Below are 17,035 nucleotides of genomic sequence, written 5' to 3'. Positions count from 1 at the left end.
TATGCATATATCTATGTATATATATCTATATACATTTGTGCATATATCCATAAGCATACATCTATATATATATATACTATATGAATCGTTATATAAGAGAACAAAATTCGTTGATAGGAAGGGGACATAATTTTTATTTCAAAACTTCTTTTTGTTACTCTCTTGGTCTTCAGTTATAAATTTAGATGAGATCTCAGTGGATGGGTCTTTAAGGGCAGGGGAGGGGTTCTCTTAACTGATTGGATCGTGAATATCATTTTACGAATTCGACAATTTTGATTGATGCGTGCGATCGCGTGTATAGTGCGGACCATAGCCACGCCCAAAGCCGGGCAAGAGTTTAACTGGATTCGGATCGCGATGGAAGTTGATCATCACCTTGGCCACAATCGAGATGACGCGATCCTGGTCGCCGTTTTGATACAGGGTATCCAGATAGTCGAAATACGATTCATAGCGTGCGAACTCTCGCTCTCGCGGCGACATCAATAGAATTTTGGTATCACGCTGAAAGTCGGTTATGATATTGAGATCCTGTTCCATGAAGCGACAGAAGCCCACCGACTCGGACTGCATACAGCGAAAGAACTTGTTCAAGAGATCATAGTGAAAGACCTTGCTCGGCTTCCGGGGCGACTTGAATTTGGGCTTCTTTATTTTGGAGACGAAAAGTTTCGGCATTTTGGGCTTGCACTGCTGCTGCTTTCTCATCTGCGACAGCTCGTGCAGGTGGCGATAGTCGTCGATCAGGGAGTCGCGTGCGACTCCAACAGAGGCCAGCTCGGCATTGGTGAGTACGTCCAGATTGTAGAACTTGGAGATTTCGCTGTTGCTCATTTTACAGCAACCCTTAAATTTGAGCTTCTGTTTATTAATATCTGCGGGAGAGTTGGAGGAGGACAACAGCCGTGAAGGTATGTTCTCGGTTAAAGTATTGATGAAGCCAACTTACCAATTGTGTTGCACATGTTTCACTATTTTGTGTGTCCTATTGTCTTTTAAGGATTAGAAAATATATAAATATGTTTTGTTTTTAGAATATTAAGTGTGCTGACGCTATGAATTTTTGTTGTGAATGAGGGCCTCATATTATTTCATGCTACATGTCTCCTTCGATTTGAGAACTATTCCAAAGGGAAGCTGATCCGAATTTTGAATTGGCCGCCATGTAAACATCGCTTGTGCGGCATCTAGCGTTTATTTGTCAAACAAAATATCGTTAAGTTTTTGTTGGCCAAACGGTTAAACGGGTAAAGCAAACAAAGCTGGCATTTTACTAAGCAGTTGCTTATATAGTTAAACGGCAGAACCGTGAAAAGAATCAGCGAAATCATTAATAAATGATGTGGTGCAGGCATAAGGCATATTGTACCAGCTAAGCAGCCAAAGCAACGGCGTGAGCATTAACGGTTATGGCAACAGCAGCCTGTTGGAGCTGGCAGCGCATGCACTTCCAAGCGTTTAAGTGGTTCGAATAGTTGCAAGTAAATAGTCCATGCATTGAGGAGTGGAAAACAGTACAAGGTGTTGTTCAGGTGTGTTTATTAATTTATTTGTATCATATTTCTTATAATAATTTAATTCAGTTAAACGATTTTAAATTTAGCGATATTTGCGGGACATTGATAGAAACATCGCATGCGATATAAACATCGCGGTTTCTGCTCAAGCTATCGTATATCGATATAACCATACATTAGCTATCTTTTTTATTTTGTTATTTACCAATAGCACAAAGTTGTTAATATGTCATAAGTTCTTTTCGTTGATTTATTTAAAATAATTGTAAAATATTTGTAGATAACTGAAAGTGTGTATTAATGCTGAGCTAGTGCAGTGGAATGTTTTAGGTAAAAGGAATCGGGCAAAAACAATTAAAAGCAACTGGCAGCGAATGGACGCATTTAATTCATGTTTGTTTTCGTTTTGTTTGCTTTGTCGCAGTGTGTGTGCGTGAGACGTGCGCTGAGTTTTTGGAGTAGCCTATGCGAAATTAGATGCTGAGATGTCCGAGGTACGCATTCGTCCACGGCAAGTGCTCGTGCTGATCATCGTGTTCATTGTTGTGCTGCTAATGGTTCATCGCAACGGTAAACACACCTGCCAGGGCCCCGCTTACCTGCAGGCGATGTACAGCAAAGCTCAAGCGGACACGTTGCCCAAAATCTATGCCATAACGCCGACGTATGCTCGGCCAGCACAAAAAGCCGAATTGACCAGGTGAGCTGTGATGCAGTAGTATTTGTGTACCCTGTAGTCGGTGAATCAACGGGTGGGATGTGTTTGTTTATGTGCATGTAAGATGCTCAAGAAGGCGTGGCCAAATCCTTTTTGCATATATACATATCAAAATAGATATATACATATGTATAAACATATATTTTCTACGATCAGTAAGTATATTTATACTTCAACAGATCTATCTGTCTAGCCGCCTTTCAGTTTTCCCGTTCGCCTCTTAAAGCCTTGCACACGTATGTGTCCTGCTCTCGCACACATAGATCACATCTACTATCGATAACTTCTGCGCTTTCTGGAAATCGATCGATTCAATTAGAGCATTTCGTGCACTTTTCAAAAAATGGAACGAATGTGAAAAATATAATTATTATAAATGCCACATTTAGATACTAGTGCAGCGCACTCTTACATATATATATCTATTAAATGTATATACGATTTCTCTTGTCAGGCTATCGCATTTGTTTATGCTGGTGCCCAATTTGCATTGGATCATTGTGGAAGATTCGAACAGCACAACGAGTCTGGTGCGAAATGTGTTGCTGCGTGCCGGACTGGAGAATCGCTTTACGCAGCTGAATATCAAAACTCCGCCGGAGTTCAAGCTGCAGGGCAAGGATCCCAATTGGATCAAGCCACGCGGCGTTGAGCAGCGTAATCTGGCATTGACCTGGCTGCGCAGTAATGTCGATGCCGATCGGCATGCCATTGTCTTCTTCATGGACGACGACAACTCCTATTCCGTGGAGCTGTTTGCTGAGATGTCCAAAATAAAGCCCGGCCGGGTGGGCATCTGGCCCGTTGGCCTCGTCGGCGGCCTGATGGTCGAGCGGCCGCTGCTGAACGATAACAATCAGGTGACGGGCTTCAATGCCGCCTGGCGGCCAGAGCGACCGTTCCCCATCGACATGGCCGCCTTTGGCATTAGCATCGATCTGTTCTTCAAGTATCCGCAGGCCAGCTTCTCGTACGAAGTGCAGCGCGGCTACCAAGAGAGCGAAATTCTACGTTATCTAACCACACGGGAGCAACTGCAGCCGCTGGCCAACAACTGTCGCGACGTGCTCGTCTGGCACACGCGCACCGAGAAGACCAAGCTCAATGCCGAGGAGGCGCTGCAGCGCCAGAACAAGCGCTCCGACGAGGGCATCGAGGTTTAACTGACCCCCCCCCTCGCATGCCACCCGCAACCGCAGAATCACGATCTAAAGAATTTACCAACTCAGTGTTTTGTGTATTAGAATATATATTTATAGACGTATATATGTATTTGTAGTATGTATATATGTATTGTATATATATTCTTTATGGCTACTGTATTATAAGAAACAAAATTGTTTTAATCAAATTTTATTCGAGTTACCTTTAAGCTTAGCCAAATATATTTTTGTCAACGATTATGCCTTGTAGAAAAACTGAACAAATATAAATATATATATATAAAATATATGAACGATTTGTTTGTATATATACAGATGTACAAAGTGTTAGTAAATACATCTATATATCGACTATTTAAAATCGGCCGACAGATCAGTGCGCTTCTCTGCGATTCTCATTGCATGTAAAGGACTATAAGCTGGCAGCTCGGAGAGCCTAGGGAAATAAAGTTGAGTCTGCTCTGGTCTGAGATATTGGTATACTACGAGTATATGAGATTATGAAGCCCAAGTTCAATCTAAAACCCAAAATAAAAGACATATTTTCATTTCCTTTGATAAATACGACTTTATTTCCCAACAATTCAGTTTCGTGGGTTTTGTTTTTTAATTTAATTTTTTTTTTTGTATTTATGAATTTTCATTTGTAATATTTGATAAAAAAGCTACACCCTCGATAAATCTCATGTTGATTTAGTCAATTTGCTCGCCATATTTTATATGCTTTGGGCTCTGTCGGATGCAGTTCCCATAAAAATGTCCACATCATATACATAAATTACAATTACAATTCAGTTTTGGTTTCTGTGTAGCTCTTTAGATAGTTGTCTTAGCTTGTATAATATTTGTATAGATTAATATTCTTATTTTTTCCGATTTTGTTTTTCTTTTAAATATAGTAGGTAAAAAAGCTCTGAGAAGGCGCTTGGCTTAACTGGCAACAGAAGCTACAAAAGCTTTTGGCAAAACATCTACAAAACGGGTCGAATTCAAAAGTAAATAAAAAGCCAAAATTAACATAAAATTCAATTTTATTTATATTTTAATTAATATATATATCTGTATATATAAAGAGTTTATGTAGATCCTTCTTGTATATATATATATATATATAGTATATAAATTGATTTTTTCTTTCAAGCTTTTTGGTTTTTATTCGTCTAAAAAAAATTACTTACATCTTAAATTGTTTATGTTAAATTAAATACTTTTTATGCAAATATTTAATTAGTTGCTTACTTATATATTTTTAACTTTTTCTTTCATTTTTTACATTAAAATATATTTATATATAAAAATTATAAAATTATTAAAAATTGAGTATATTATATCATAATTTGCATTTGTTTAACTTCATTCTTCTCCTTCCTTTCCGAATGTCATGAAAAAAAAAAAACAACTTAGCAAATTATACGTAAAATATAGAGAGTACAAATTAATACAAATTGTTTTGGCATTGTTGTAGTTTAAATCTGTTTTTAAATCAAATGCTTTCATAGGTAAGTTTGTTAAGTTTTTTTGTTTTCGTTTTTCTTATTTGTTTATTATATTTATTACACATTCATTGAAACATTCACTTGAACATTCATTTAAACATTTATATATTTTTTCTTGAAACTTTTCATTGAACTGTTTTTATTTTATTTTTAGACATTTTTGAGTGCTAACAAATTTCCATGGAAAATTGAAATTTGCAAATATTAAAAATTTAAATTCGAATATATGAAGTTGTGTTTAAAAAAAATTCAGCATCTTTATTTTTTTATTTTAAACTTATTTGAAATTATTTTTCAACTTACATTTTGCATTTTTCAAATCTCAAATTGTTTGTTTAGTTTTCTGTTTCTTGTTTGATGAAATTCAAATTTTCCATTCTCAATTCTCAACTTTTTCGAGTTTCCATTAATTTTTAATATTTAACAAAAATTGTATTTTCCATTTGCAACTCTCAATTTTCAATCTGTATATTTTTTGCTAGCTTTTTTCCGTAACACTTTCCATTTTTGTTTGTTCGCTTTTGATTTTAGTTTTTGTTGGCAGTGTTAAAATGCAGCTTTTGTATCAACTGTACTAGTCAAGCAGTTCAAAGTTGGCCTCGGTGCTCTAAATCAAGCAGTTCAGCGGCTGGATGCTCTTCAATAAGCAGTTCAAATTGACTTGTTAAGCAGTTGAGATCCTGCCAAACGATATTCGCCAAGCTGTTCAAACTTTTGCCACCGACTGTACCTGGACAGCTAGTAGTTCATTCATTCATGAGCCAAACTGCACTTCTGTCTTCCACCTTAGCTTTTGTCGCAAACTGTACTTGCTATTAGCACTATCAAACATTATCAAACATTGAGCATTCCGTTTATATAACTAACATACATTACATACATATATATAAATTGTATATATATATCAATATTTATGTAATTCGTACAGTTTTATTATTAAGTAGATGAATTTACCAATAGGAAACGAAGACGCATGCGATGCATAAAAATAAAAATAAAAATACAAAAATTGAAATCTTTTCTGTCCAATAAGTTGTCATGTTTGAAGTAAAAGTCTTTTCTTCAATGGTTTTAAGTACTACGAAATTTTTGATGACGGTGTGTGTTTGTGTGTGTGTGTGGTATATGCATATGCTTGAACTTAATGTTTAAACTTATTTATGGCATGTTTAAGTTAGTTAAACTAATGTTAGATTTTTGTTTTTCTCATTTTCTTTTTGTAAGGCATTAATTTAAGTTTCTTAAGCTAAAAATGTGTGTGTGTGTGTGTGGGTGTGTGTATGTGTTCTCTCAATTGTTGTCCAGTCTGAAAAAGAATTTAAGCTAATTGCAGCGAGTGAATGAATATGCTAAGTTGAAGCAACATGATCGTATGCGATGAATGTTATGCAATGTGTACAGAGCTTAAAATACTATTCAGATATCATATATGTATATATATATATATATGTTTGTGTGTGTGTATATATAGGTAAGACATTTAGTTAAGATAGAACTTAAGGAAACTAAACATCAACTCGTACAATCATACAATAAAAAGATGTTCCCACAACTTTGGCTTCAATATTTTGTCTGCTTTCCTATATGTGTGTGTGGGCTAGACGACAGGTAAATACATATATATTGTAGGCATATATATATATAGGTGAGTTATGTGTTGAGTTGCTGCTGCTTCTTCTTCTCTATTATTTGTTGTTTATTTGTTCAATACTTTTCTCAGTTGCAAGTTTTGTGCACATCATCTCTGCTCTTTCATCCCGTTTCCCCATTTCATCGCGCTTAGACGGCCGAGTTTTTGCCAATGATTTCGCCGCTGCGCGAGTGCACGAAACGTCCATCGAACTCAATGGTTGAATTCTGTTTCAAGCTGCCGGTGGGCGTGCGCAGAGGCTCCTTTTCGTCCCTGTGAATGCGAAAGTCGCGATTAGTACGAGAAATAAGCTAAGAGAGAGAGAGAGAGTGGGGCAGCAAAGCAGCCAGACTGGCCAGAGCAAGCCAAAGCTGTTTGCTATGCACTCAAGCAGGCTAGCTGCCACTAGCCAGCAGGCAGACAGAAGCTAAATGCTACAGCTTAAGCTAAATAGAAAGGCAAAAGATAAAAGCAAAGGAGATCAGAATGGCAAAGCTGCCTCGCCAGTCGTCGGCAGACAAAAAGCTAAATGCTACAACTTAAAGCTTAAAGACAAAAAGCTACATACTACACGTAGTGGTATTTGTACAGTGCATTTATGATTAAGTAGGACAAAAGCAAGTGGTGAATAGTGTTGGAAAACGAAAACGCATAACGATGTGTGTGATAGAGCTGGAGGCATACAGTACTAGAGAGCTAGAGTGCTAAGCAGAAAATCAAAACAAAATACGATTGATGTACGTACAATGGAGATGTCACTGGTGAGCCGCCGAGCTTAACTGGCGGCGGCAGTGGCAACGGTGATGGCGGCGGCTCCTTAACCAGCTGTCCACTGCAATAAGGTAGCGGGAAACGCCAACCATAAAGACTGCTTGGTTAGATGTTGATAATTTTGATGATTTTTGTTCAATTTTGTTGGGTTTATTTTTTGATATTTATTTTGTTATTTTTTATATTGTCGTTTGGTTTGGTTTGGTTTTGTGTTGGATGATTGGAACAGTACGTATGAGGTTGATGAAATCAAGAGAGAGAGAGTATAGATTGTATGGAGAGTTCGGTAAGTTGTGACAATGTAAAAGGTAGGTGAATGTATTCTAGTTTTTATTTATCTTATTACTGTCTTCGTGTGTGTGCTGAGATGATTACAAATAAATGATTGATGACGTATATAAAGAAGACAATCTGAACAATAATATGAAACAAGATCAAAATGTCGTCTCTCAATGCAGCCAGCAATAGTTGACTAGAACTAGACATAGATATATACTATATGTGAGTGCGCATGTATGTGTGGGTGTGTGTGTAGTGTTAGTGTGTTTGTGTGCTATATACTATGTAGCAGACAAGGCACTTCGAGTCGAAGAAGTATTGTTTTTAGTGTTAACATGAAGCAATGTCTAAGACTAGATAGCTGGCTGCATAGGACTGAGGCGATGTGTGGAAGTGAAACACTAAGTAAATAAAATGAAATGTATAACATATATATAGATATGTATATCGATAAATATCGTATACACACACACATATAACATATAACGTAAGGAAAATAGTGTTGGAAAGGAGGCTTTAAAGGAAACTATCTATATCAATTGAAAGAACTGAAGCAGTTCGTGTGTGGGTAAAAAGAAGTTGGAAAAATATAACGGTACTTTCGGTCTGTTTCACGTAAACTTAATAATAATATTGCACCAGAAATGAGAGAACAAAACGTTAAAGGAAAACTGAGCAAGTAAAATGGGAAATGTGAAGAGAGTATTTTTCGAATTTTGTTTCGTTTTCGATGTTTGTTTTGCTTTCGTTCGTGTGCTCAGACGAATATTAGGGAATTTCGATTGAACAACAACGATTTAGGACGCGCATAGACCCAATTGTATTCGAAATCCGGACGTTGAGAATTTTGGCTTTTCGAAAGTAGGCAACAAAATAAATAGAAATGGGAAAAGAAAACAAACAAGAAATAGGGAATAATGAGGAAAGATTTTGTTGTGATTTTGCTTCGTATTTGTTTTTTTTTTTTTTTCGTATCATTTCTAATGCAATATTATCGTAGCATCAGCAAGATGTAACTCTATATATAGCTCAATTTAGTCAACTCACCTGCCCAGCTTTGCCTCGTCGTCGATCTCCGAGGGCGAACGCTTGGCCTTGCGGCACATCGCGGCCATCACGCCCATGTGCACCGTTATGCAGCACAGCAGATCCACAATGAACAGCAGCAGCAGGACGCCGCCTACGGCGATGCCGACGATGGCTGCCGATGAGAGCACCTGGCGTTCGGCTACCTGAATGACATCGTTGCCTATGTCCAAAAGAAGAGAGAGCGAAGAATGCGATCGTGTGTATGTGTATGTGTGTGTGTGAGTAAGTGTGTGTGTGTGTGGGTGGGTGGGTGTGGGAATAGAAAGTGCTTGGATTAGTATTGTTTTTGTCATTCAAGTCTTGCAAGAGAGCTGATCTCTATAGATCGTATATTATATAGATAGAGTATATATATATATATATTAATATAATGGCATATTTTAAATACTAAAAACTTAAAGATTATGGTATATATAGTATATATGTATATATATATAGTAAGCATACGTGAACTATATGGAGTGTGTTATTCCAGGGTATCTCAATTTGACAGCGAGCCAAGAGCCAAAAACTAACTCGAGTTGGATTTGAAATTCAGTTTGTCTTTTCAGCAATTAGCCTCTTTGGCAAATATATATATACATATACATATATATATATATTTGGTATCTTTGAATTACAATTGAAAATACTAAATATGTATATATTATGTATATATATTTATCAGAATAAATATGTGTATAAAATATATTTTATATTTTTGTATTTTAATTAAAATTTGGTTTTTTTTTTCAGTATTTTTGCATTATTTTTCAGAGTTGTTAAATTTTGTACAAACATTTACATTTTTGTGTGTGTATTTCAAATAATAATATAACAAACTTAAGCATTTTCCATTCAAATTAAAACTAAAATTAAAATTCAATTTTAAAATTTAAAACAATTCACAAATAAAATAAAAAATAAACAAGTTTGTTTAAAAAGAAAAACATGCTGCTTTCAAGGGCAGGTTAGAGTGAGAGAGACAGAGTTAGATAGAAGCAGAGAGAAGGAGAGAAATGGAGTGAGTTAGAGAGAGAGACAGTTAGAAGTGAGATAGCAAGAGAAAATGTGAGATAAAGCATGTGTGAGAAAGCGCATGATGAGGAGGCGGCAAAGCAACAAGGATTAAACATGAAATGCCAATAAGCCAAATAGAAAAGAAGAAGCAAAATTTGAAGAAGCTGAAGAAGAAGAAGAAGAACAAATATACAAGCAAAAGCAATTTTTTACAATTTGTACAAGACGTGTGTGTGTATCTGTGTGTGTGTGTGTGTGTATAGAAGCTGGTATACAGAATGATAACGATAACGATAACGATAACATAGGTTTAGTGCGCTCCAGCAAATTTAAAGTTTTGATTAGTTAACAACAAATTTTGGATTTCGAAGTGCTGATTGAATAAGGATATATATACATATATATTATTTATGTATATACCTATCTAATTTAGTTAGACTACAGGGAAATTTAGTTATTGTTTGCTTAGTAACAAAATTGATTTAGAATGCGTTTTAGAGCTGATGCCGTTTGTATTTGGTTTAGTTAGTCGTTTTGTTATATTGGAATCGAATGCGTTTTCAGATTGTGTTATTTAAGATCGATTAATTGAATATATAAATAAATATATGCATGTATTAAGATATAGATAGATAGAGAGAGAGAGAAAGAGAGAGAGAGAGATAGAGAATAAACTAGTATTAGTTATGATTAATATGTATTTAACGAGCTAAAGTTGTTGCATAACCATATTACCTGTCGGCATTTGATTGGGCTGCACGGCCGTTGGTTGGTCGTACGATAAACGAGTTATCGATAACAAGAGCTCTCAAGTTTTTCTTTGCTTAAAGTTGTCTTTATTATCCAAAATGAACTTTGCATAATTCGATTTCGATTTATCATTTTTATTTCATTTTATTTATCGACTGCTTACAACATTTATATTACACTTTTTTCTACTGCTTGGTGTGTGGGTGTGTGTGTGTATGTAGCATGTGTGAATGCGTGGGAGAGCAGAACTGTCTCTCCGATCGTAGAGTACTCATGTTTAGTAGCATTAAAATTGAACTGATGGCTGACTGACTGTCTGACATTTAGCTAAGTGTTATAAAACATTTATGTACAGTTGGGCATTAGCTAGCTAACTGCTTGATCAACTGCTTGCGCTACAGGATACAAAAAAAAAAACATATCCCCCTTTATGGAGATTACGATACGATCTGCTCAGCAACGTTAGGCGGGCTGAATTATTCACTAACTATAGTAGATATACTATATGTATACTGATATATATATGTATAACTTTTGTATATGGTAAAGTTACAAATTGGAAATATAATTCACGATATATATATATATGTCTATATATATATCAATATTTGGCTAGAAAAAGTTTGGGGCTTTCGTTTGACTAAAAATTGTATACAAGGAATATTTTTACTAAATTGAACTGTTTTTTTTTTTATCTTATTTTCTCTTTGCTAGTTTTCATAGTTATAGATCATACATATGTATCTATATACGTATATGTATATGGTTTATAAACCTTAAATTTCATTGAGCACAAACATTTACATTAAGCTAAATACACCATGTGAAAAAAATTCGTAGTTGGAAACATATGTTGTTGGTATTTCTTTTCATTTTTGTGGGGGTCTTATATATGCTTAATTACTTCAGATTAGCCCTCAATATGGTATTACTAAAGTTCTTAGTTACTTTTATTAATTTTTGTATTTTATTAGATTAATTTTTTCGTTTTCTTTCAGTTTCTTATTGTCCCCTAAACGTATACGTTCAATAGAGAATAAAATGTAAAACAAATTCAAACTACCCGAAACATAAACTGGAACAACTTGGGCTTGTAATACTTATACACGGTGGTGTGGTCTCTTCTTCTTATAACTTCATCATCATCATCATTATCTGCTACATCTTCTTTTTGAGCTAAACAGAAAGGAAGCCTGATAAAAATTGAAGACTTCTTCATATATATCTGATGTAAATATATATATGTATGTATATTTAACTATAACAGAGCCTGGTTATCTACATACCCTCTCCGAAAACACAAACAAGTGAAAGAATCGATAACAACAATAATTGCTTTTGATTGGCAGTGCTTTAAACCACGTGGCTTTGTTTTGGTTTTTTGTTGGTATTTTGCGGTATTTTTGGTAAACAGCAAACTGAGTTGCATCTGACGGACAGCTAAAACGCTAAGTTAACTTAGATTTTGGTAATCGGTTCGATTTGGCTAAGTACATGTATGTCCGGGTGACATAGAGCCAATGTTTTGAGAAATATCTATTAAAATTTCCACAAAGACGACTCTTAGTAAGAGACCTTAGTAAGACTAATTTTATATGGTTCTTTCTAATCAAATGGCAAATTTTCTCTCTCTCTTTTATCGATAACTTAAGTAGAAGCTTAACTATAGTTATCGGCAAGAGTATCGCTCTTTTTTTGGTCACCCCATAGTATGTGGCTATGTCGATGTGTTGGTATTAGCTTTCTTAGTATGTTTTGTAGTATTTTTCTCTTTTGGCATTTAGCGGCTTGTTTGTACATTGAATGGAATCATCATAGTGTCTATTGAGCAGTTATTTTCGTAACATTCTAGTGATAGTTAGATAATTAGTTCTCATATGCTGTTGCTACTATAGCTTAATATGTATGTTAGTATGTCTCGGTATCTGTGTGTATGTATATGTATGTATGTATGTAATTAAGTATAATTCATATTTGGTTTTTCGGTATTTTTGGTATTTTGTTTTTCGTTTGCTTATTATTTATATACAATTGTCCATAGATTAGGAAAAAAACACGTTTAGCAGGCTTCAAAGCAACATCAGATTGATCCGCGCATGCACTGCTTGCGCCACTGCTTAGCCAGAGCGCAGACACATCGAGAGCAGCAGCAGCAGGCCCAGCGGCAGCATTGGCATCGCCCGTTGTAAAGCAGTTTGTTGGCCAAGCAGTCGATTCGTGGCGCTGCTTGATGAGTACGGGTAGGGTTTGTCTGTGTTTGCGATTGGTGGGATAAAGGCGAACGGGCAAGGGCAAAGGCAGAGTCAGAGGCACAGGTACAGTTACAAGTCGTATATAGGTTCAGGTATAGGTACAGGTAGAGGTACATATGTTTTTGTTGTTTGTTGAATTTCATTTCATTTTTGTTTTGTTGTTAAGCATTCGATTTTGTTTTGTTTGGCATATATCACACAGCGTAAAAGAGAGAAAAAAAAAACAAAGAAAAGTAGTAGAAGAAAAATAGGAAGAAAAGGAATCACACAAAAGAAGATTTTGTTGGTTGGTTTTTTCATTTCATTGCATTGAATAAGTTCAAAAAGACGACGACGACGCACAGTGGGGCCTTTGCTCATTTTGCGTTGCAAAAATCATAACTTTTGAATCAAGCAAGATATTTCAAAAATTTAAAAAGCATTCGACAGAGAATTCTTCAAGCTATAAATAGGTTAAAATACAGGGTGATGCGTTAACAGGGTGCTTCACAGTTTTACCTCAAACCTGAAAAATGTGATTTTTGTCCTAAAATGTATGTTTTTCTATGAAAAACTATCATTTTTTTTGTTGAAATTGATTTTATTTAAATTATATGCAATAAATATAACAAAACAAATAAAAAAATATTAAAAAATAAATTTAAAAAAATTTTTTTTTTTTTTTTCATTTTCTGTAAAGTAGTCATCTGCATGCAAATTTGACCTTTTTTAGTACATTTTGTGCGTTTTTATGCCGACTTTGGGTCAGTTTTTTGCTCTAGAAATCCGGGGTGGCACCTGGTGGCAGCCAAAGTTTTATTTATATTAAAGAGGATATCTTCCTTAACACGTGTATATATACCGGTGCTCGGAACTCGGCGGAACTCAAAAGATATAGACTACTTTAGGTAAAAAAAAATGGTCAAATTTAGAGGTTTAGTAAATTTAAACCAGCTCTGCAATGAAAAATCGTATTAACATAATTTTTTTTGTATTCTATTAGTAATAATCCATTCTTTAAATCGCAACCAACACTGCCAAAATTGGTGCAAGATTTTTCCTACAATTCAATTGACAAGTGGCACATTTTTCACAAAAATACGCTGCTCTTCACAACTTTGCCACTTTCCCAAATTTTGAAGGGCTATAACTACCCTTAAAATTGACCGATTTTCAAAAATCTTTCGGCTACAAACCAGTAGATCGATTTATTTTCATATGACATCAACTTTTTAAAAATCGCTTAAAGTCACTTTTTTGATTTTTGCCACGCTCTGCCGGCAGAGGCCCCACTGTGCGACGATCAAAAAGACGCTCAAACATAATGTTAGTGTGTGTGTGTGTGTCTAATATATATATATATATATGCGTGTGTGCGTGTTTGTATTTGTTTAAGTATTAGAGATTAGTAAGTGTATTTGTTTGATTTGGCATTGCTTTGTTTACAGTTTGATAGCTACGCTCAAAGTGTTTACTGTTTGTATTAGTATTAGACTAAATGTAGTATATATATATGTATATATATTTATATAATATATACATACAGACATAAAATTGTAGTTAGTATAGGTTAAATTAGTTATTTATACTAAATTATAATATATATTAATAATATATGGAGCATGAATATGATAATGCAATATGAAATGAGTGCGATAGCGAGAATGCGAAACAGAGAGAGAGAGAGAGTGAAAGACAGAGCGAGCTGTATAAAAAGTTCACACACACACACGTACATGTACACACATAGACAATGATTAGCAAAAACTAGTGATGATAGTCTTTCAGTGCAATGCACTTGGCCGATAGTTCCAATCGATAGTTTTGCTAGCTAAGACACGACGAGCAATATATGTATAAACAACTACTAGAGCAAGACATACACACACACACGCGCGCACTGTAGAAAATAGTGAAAAACAGAGAGAGAGAGAAAGAAAGACAGAGAGAGAGAGCGAGACAGGTAGACAAACATAATACACAGATGCTTAACAAAAATATGAGGAAAAAAAAGAAACAGTTGCAAATTTGTTGTTCTATATTTATTTATTAATTAATAATGTTTTGTTTTTGTTTTGATATCATCTTTGTTGCTTAATACAAATATTTAACTAAAGAAATTGACAAAAAAAAAAATAGTTAAAATTATAAATGGATGAAGCACAACTAAGCAAGTTAAACGATATAAATATGCAAATATATATCTGTTTATCTGTTATTTATATATTTATATATGTATATATAATTCGAGTTTTATTACAATTCTTGATTTTTTTGTTTTTATAAATATATTTTTTGTATTAAAAATTTGTTATTACAAAAATATGCATTTGAAACGTGAAAAACTTTTGTGATTGATGCACACACACAAAAATATAAAAAATTTATTAATTGAACTAAATTATGAGAAAAAAAATTAAAATAATAAATTTTAATTTTTTTTTTAATTTTTAAATTAATAATTAAGTAAATGCTTATGATTTGTAGTAGAAAACACAAAAAAAGTTCAGTTCACACAAAATATTACAATATACGGTATACAAAGGAGTTGGGAGCATGGGAGAGCGAGAGGGAGCGAGAGAGAGCGCGCAGAGCTCACAACACAATTTGACGTTGACACTTAAACAAAATGGAATTCTGTGATGTTTCATGTGTGTGTGTGTGTGTGTGTGTGGGTGTGGGAGTGATGATGTATTTGTGTGTGTGTGTGTGAGTGTGAGCGGGACAACACTTGTGAGAAATGTTGAGCAAATATTTACTTTGCGTACTTTGCTTGACTCTTAGCTCAGTGTAGAATAGAAAAAAGGGAAAGGGAAACAGTGTTGTACAACGCCAGTTGAAAGTATGCAGTGAACTTGTGCCAGGGACATAGTTCACATCATATTTTGCTGTTTTTTTTTCTTTTGCTGGAATGTCAATTTATGGGAGGTTGTAACGGTGGGCGGGGCTGGGCGTGGCACAGAAATTAGCCTTAGTTCTTTTAGATTAGCACAAAAAAGAGAGCATGCAAAAGGTTCACAGCGAAATGGAACGAAAAATGCGAAAAAATGAAACAACTGTAAATTACACAGTCAGAAATAACTGGGATACTTTCTTGCAGAATTATCGATAGAAATCAGAAAAAGTTTATAGAGAGAGAGAGAAATAGAGAAAGAGCAGAGTGAGCAGAGAAAATATTTTGGTTTTTACACTGAACTAAAAACAAAAAACTAAAAAAGAAAGTAGAAGAAATATACACTACAAAAAAATTGTATGCAAAAGTTATTGTACTCGCTATAATTTATATATATATACGTTGGATACGTTCAAAAATTGTTTTATATATGTATATCTATATATATATATAAATTTAGGTATATATATATCTGTATATTAAGAAATAGTATGCATGTATATTCAAAAATTTGCGTAAGTATTTTTGCTGATTTCGTTTTACTCAAAGTTATACGCTATCGATAATGAGTGATCGATAATGCTATCGTTGCAAAATTAAGGATATATTTGATTGATTCTTACAGATATTCGAAAAGCTAATCATGATCGATTTAAGGCCGAATAGATATTAGATATTCTCAGTTTAGAGTGCTCGATAATTATATCGTTATAGACTTTGTTTTTACCCGAGTTTGGCTATCGATAACAACAAACAACAATAGTGTTTTACTATCGATAAGGGCTGATTATCGGCTTTTCGTTTTGGTATTGTTTTTGATTTTGATAGTTATCAAGTGTGCTCGCTATCGATAACGTACGATTGAAAACACTATAGTTATCGAATTCAGGCTAATGTTTTTTGTTTTTGTTTCTGTTACTCTCGATAGATATTTCAATTAGATTTAATGCAAATGGTTTATGATCATTGAAAGACAAAAAGAAATCGAACCGATTTATCGATATACATGTGGATCGCTTCGATTTGTTTTCGCTTTAGGCTAACATTGTGGTTAGGGCACTAAGTAGGGTAATGCTGATTGTTGTGGCCAGCGCAATGATTGTTGTTGTTGTTGCTGTTGTTGTTGATGTTGTTGCTGTTCTTGTTGTTGTGATTGTGAGTTGTTTGTGTAGCGAACTGACGCCAGAATTGAAACCAGCCGAATAGAGCAACGTGCCCAGATTGTTATTAGCTGAATCGGACTCACCTCGTGTCGTTTTCATAATGATCGATGCCGGCGACGAATAGCCAATGGCATTGTGCGCCTTCAGCTCGATGCGATAGTACGTGTTGCCACTTAGATCGGTCATCTGGTAGGACGTGGTCTCAACCACCTCGACCGTATTGCAGCGATCCTCTAGCTCATGCCAGGTGCCAGCCATCTTAACGCCCTGCAAGTCGATATCACATATATGTAAGCACACTCGAGCTACGGATTGCCTTTGTTCTCCACTTAC

The 17,035-nt window shown here is 34.8% G+C and overlaps 3 protein-coding genes across 13 annotated transcripts in view; 1 reads left to right on the top strand and 2 right to left on the bottom strand.

Annotated features, from left to right (window-relative positions):
• Positions 1 to 110: 110 nt before the first annotated feature.
• LOC108618600 (uncharacterized) lies at positions 111 to 1,109 on the bottom strand. Its single transcript, XM_018014679.2, has 2 exons — positions 953 to 1,109; positions 111 to 878 (listed from the first exon to the last, which is right to left on the bottom strand). Exons 1-2 carry the CDS (start codon positions 966 to 968, stop codon positions 259 to 261), a joined length of 636 nt encoding a protein of 211 aa, XP_017870168.1. The 5' UTR covers positions 969 to 1,109; the 3' UTR covers positions 111 to 258.
• Positions 1,110 to 1,942: 833 nt separating this feature from the next.
• The window catches only part of Fas2 (neural cell adhesion molecule fasciclin 2), a 97,219-nt gene continuing 82,126 nt past the window's right edge, over positions 1,943 to 17,035 (bottom strand). For 4 of the 11 annotated variants that reach the window (XM_089474253.1, XM_089474254.1, XM_089474252.1 and 1 more), the window contains 4 exons: positions 16,786 to 16,969; positions 8,625 to 8,826; positions 7,273 to 7,395; positions 1,943 to 6,800 (listed from right to left, as the gene is read on the bottom strand). In XM_089474253.1, the coding sequence (XP_089330379.1) occupies positions 6,677 to 6,800; positions 7,273 to 7,395; positions 8,625 to 8,826; positions 16,786 to 16,969 (633 nt within the window). In that variant the 3' untranslated portion in view covers positions 1,943 to 6,676. Of the gene's footprint in view, positions 6,801 to 7,272; positions 8,429 to 8,624; positions 8,827 to 10,528; positions 12,667 to 16,785; positions 16,970 to 17,035 lie in introns of those variants that run through there. The other 7 variants (XM_089474255.1, XM_018014644.2, XM_089474256.1 and 4 more) reach the window with 4 other exon arrangements.
• Positions 2,006 to 3,690, top strand: GlcAT-I (Glucuronyltransferase I). The gene is made up of 2 exons (XM_018014671.2): positions 2,006 to 2,220; positions 2,693 to 3,690. Exons 1-2 carry the CDS (start codon positions 2,006 to 2,008, stop codon positions 3,399 to 3,401), a joined length of 924 nt encoding a protein of 307 aa, XP_017870160.1. The 3' UTR covers positions 3,402 to 3,690.

The sequence above is a fragment of the Drosophila arizonae genome, chromosome X (genome assembly GCF_054131065.1).
Source record: "Drosophila arizonae isolate 15081-1271.41 chromosome X, UAZ_ARI_1.0, whole genome shotgun sequence".
In the NCBI taxonomy this organism is placed as follows: Eukaryota; Metazoa; Arthropoda; class Insecta; order Diptera; family Drosophilidae; genus Drosophila; species Drosophila arizonae.
The sequence above is the reverse complement of the archived record's forward strand: the minus strand, read 5'-3'. Positions and strand labels throughout refer to the sequence as shown.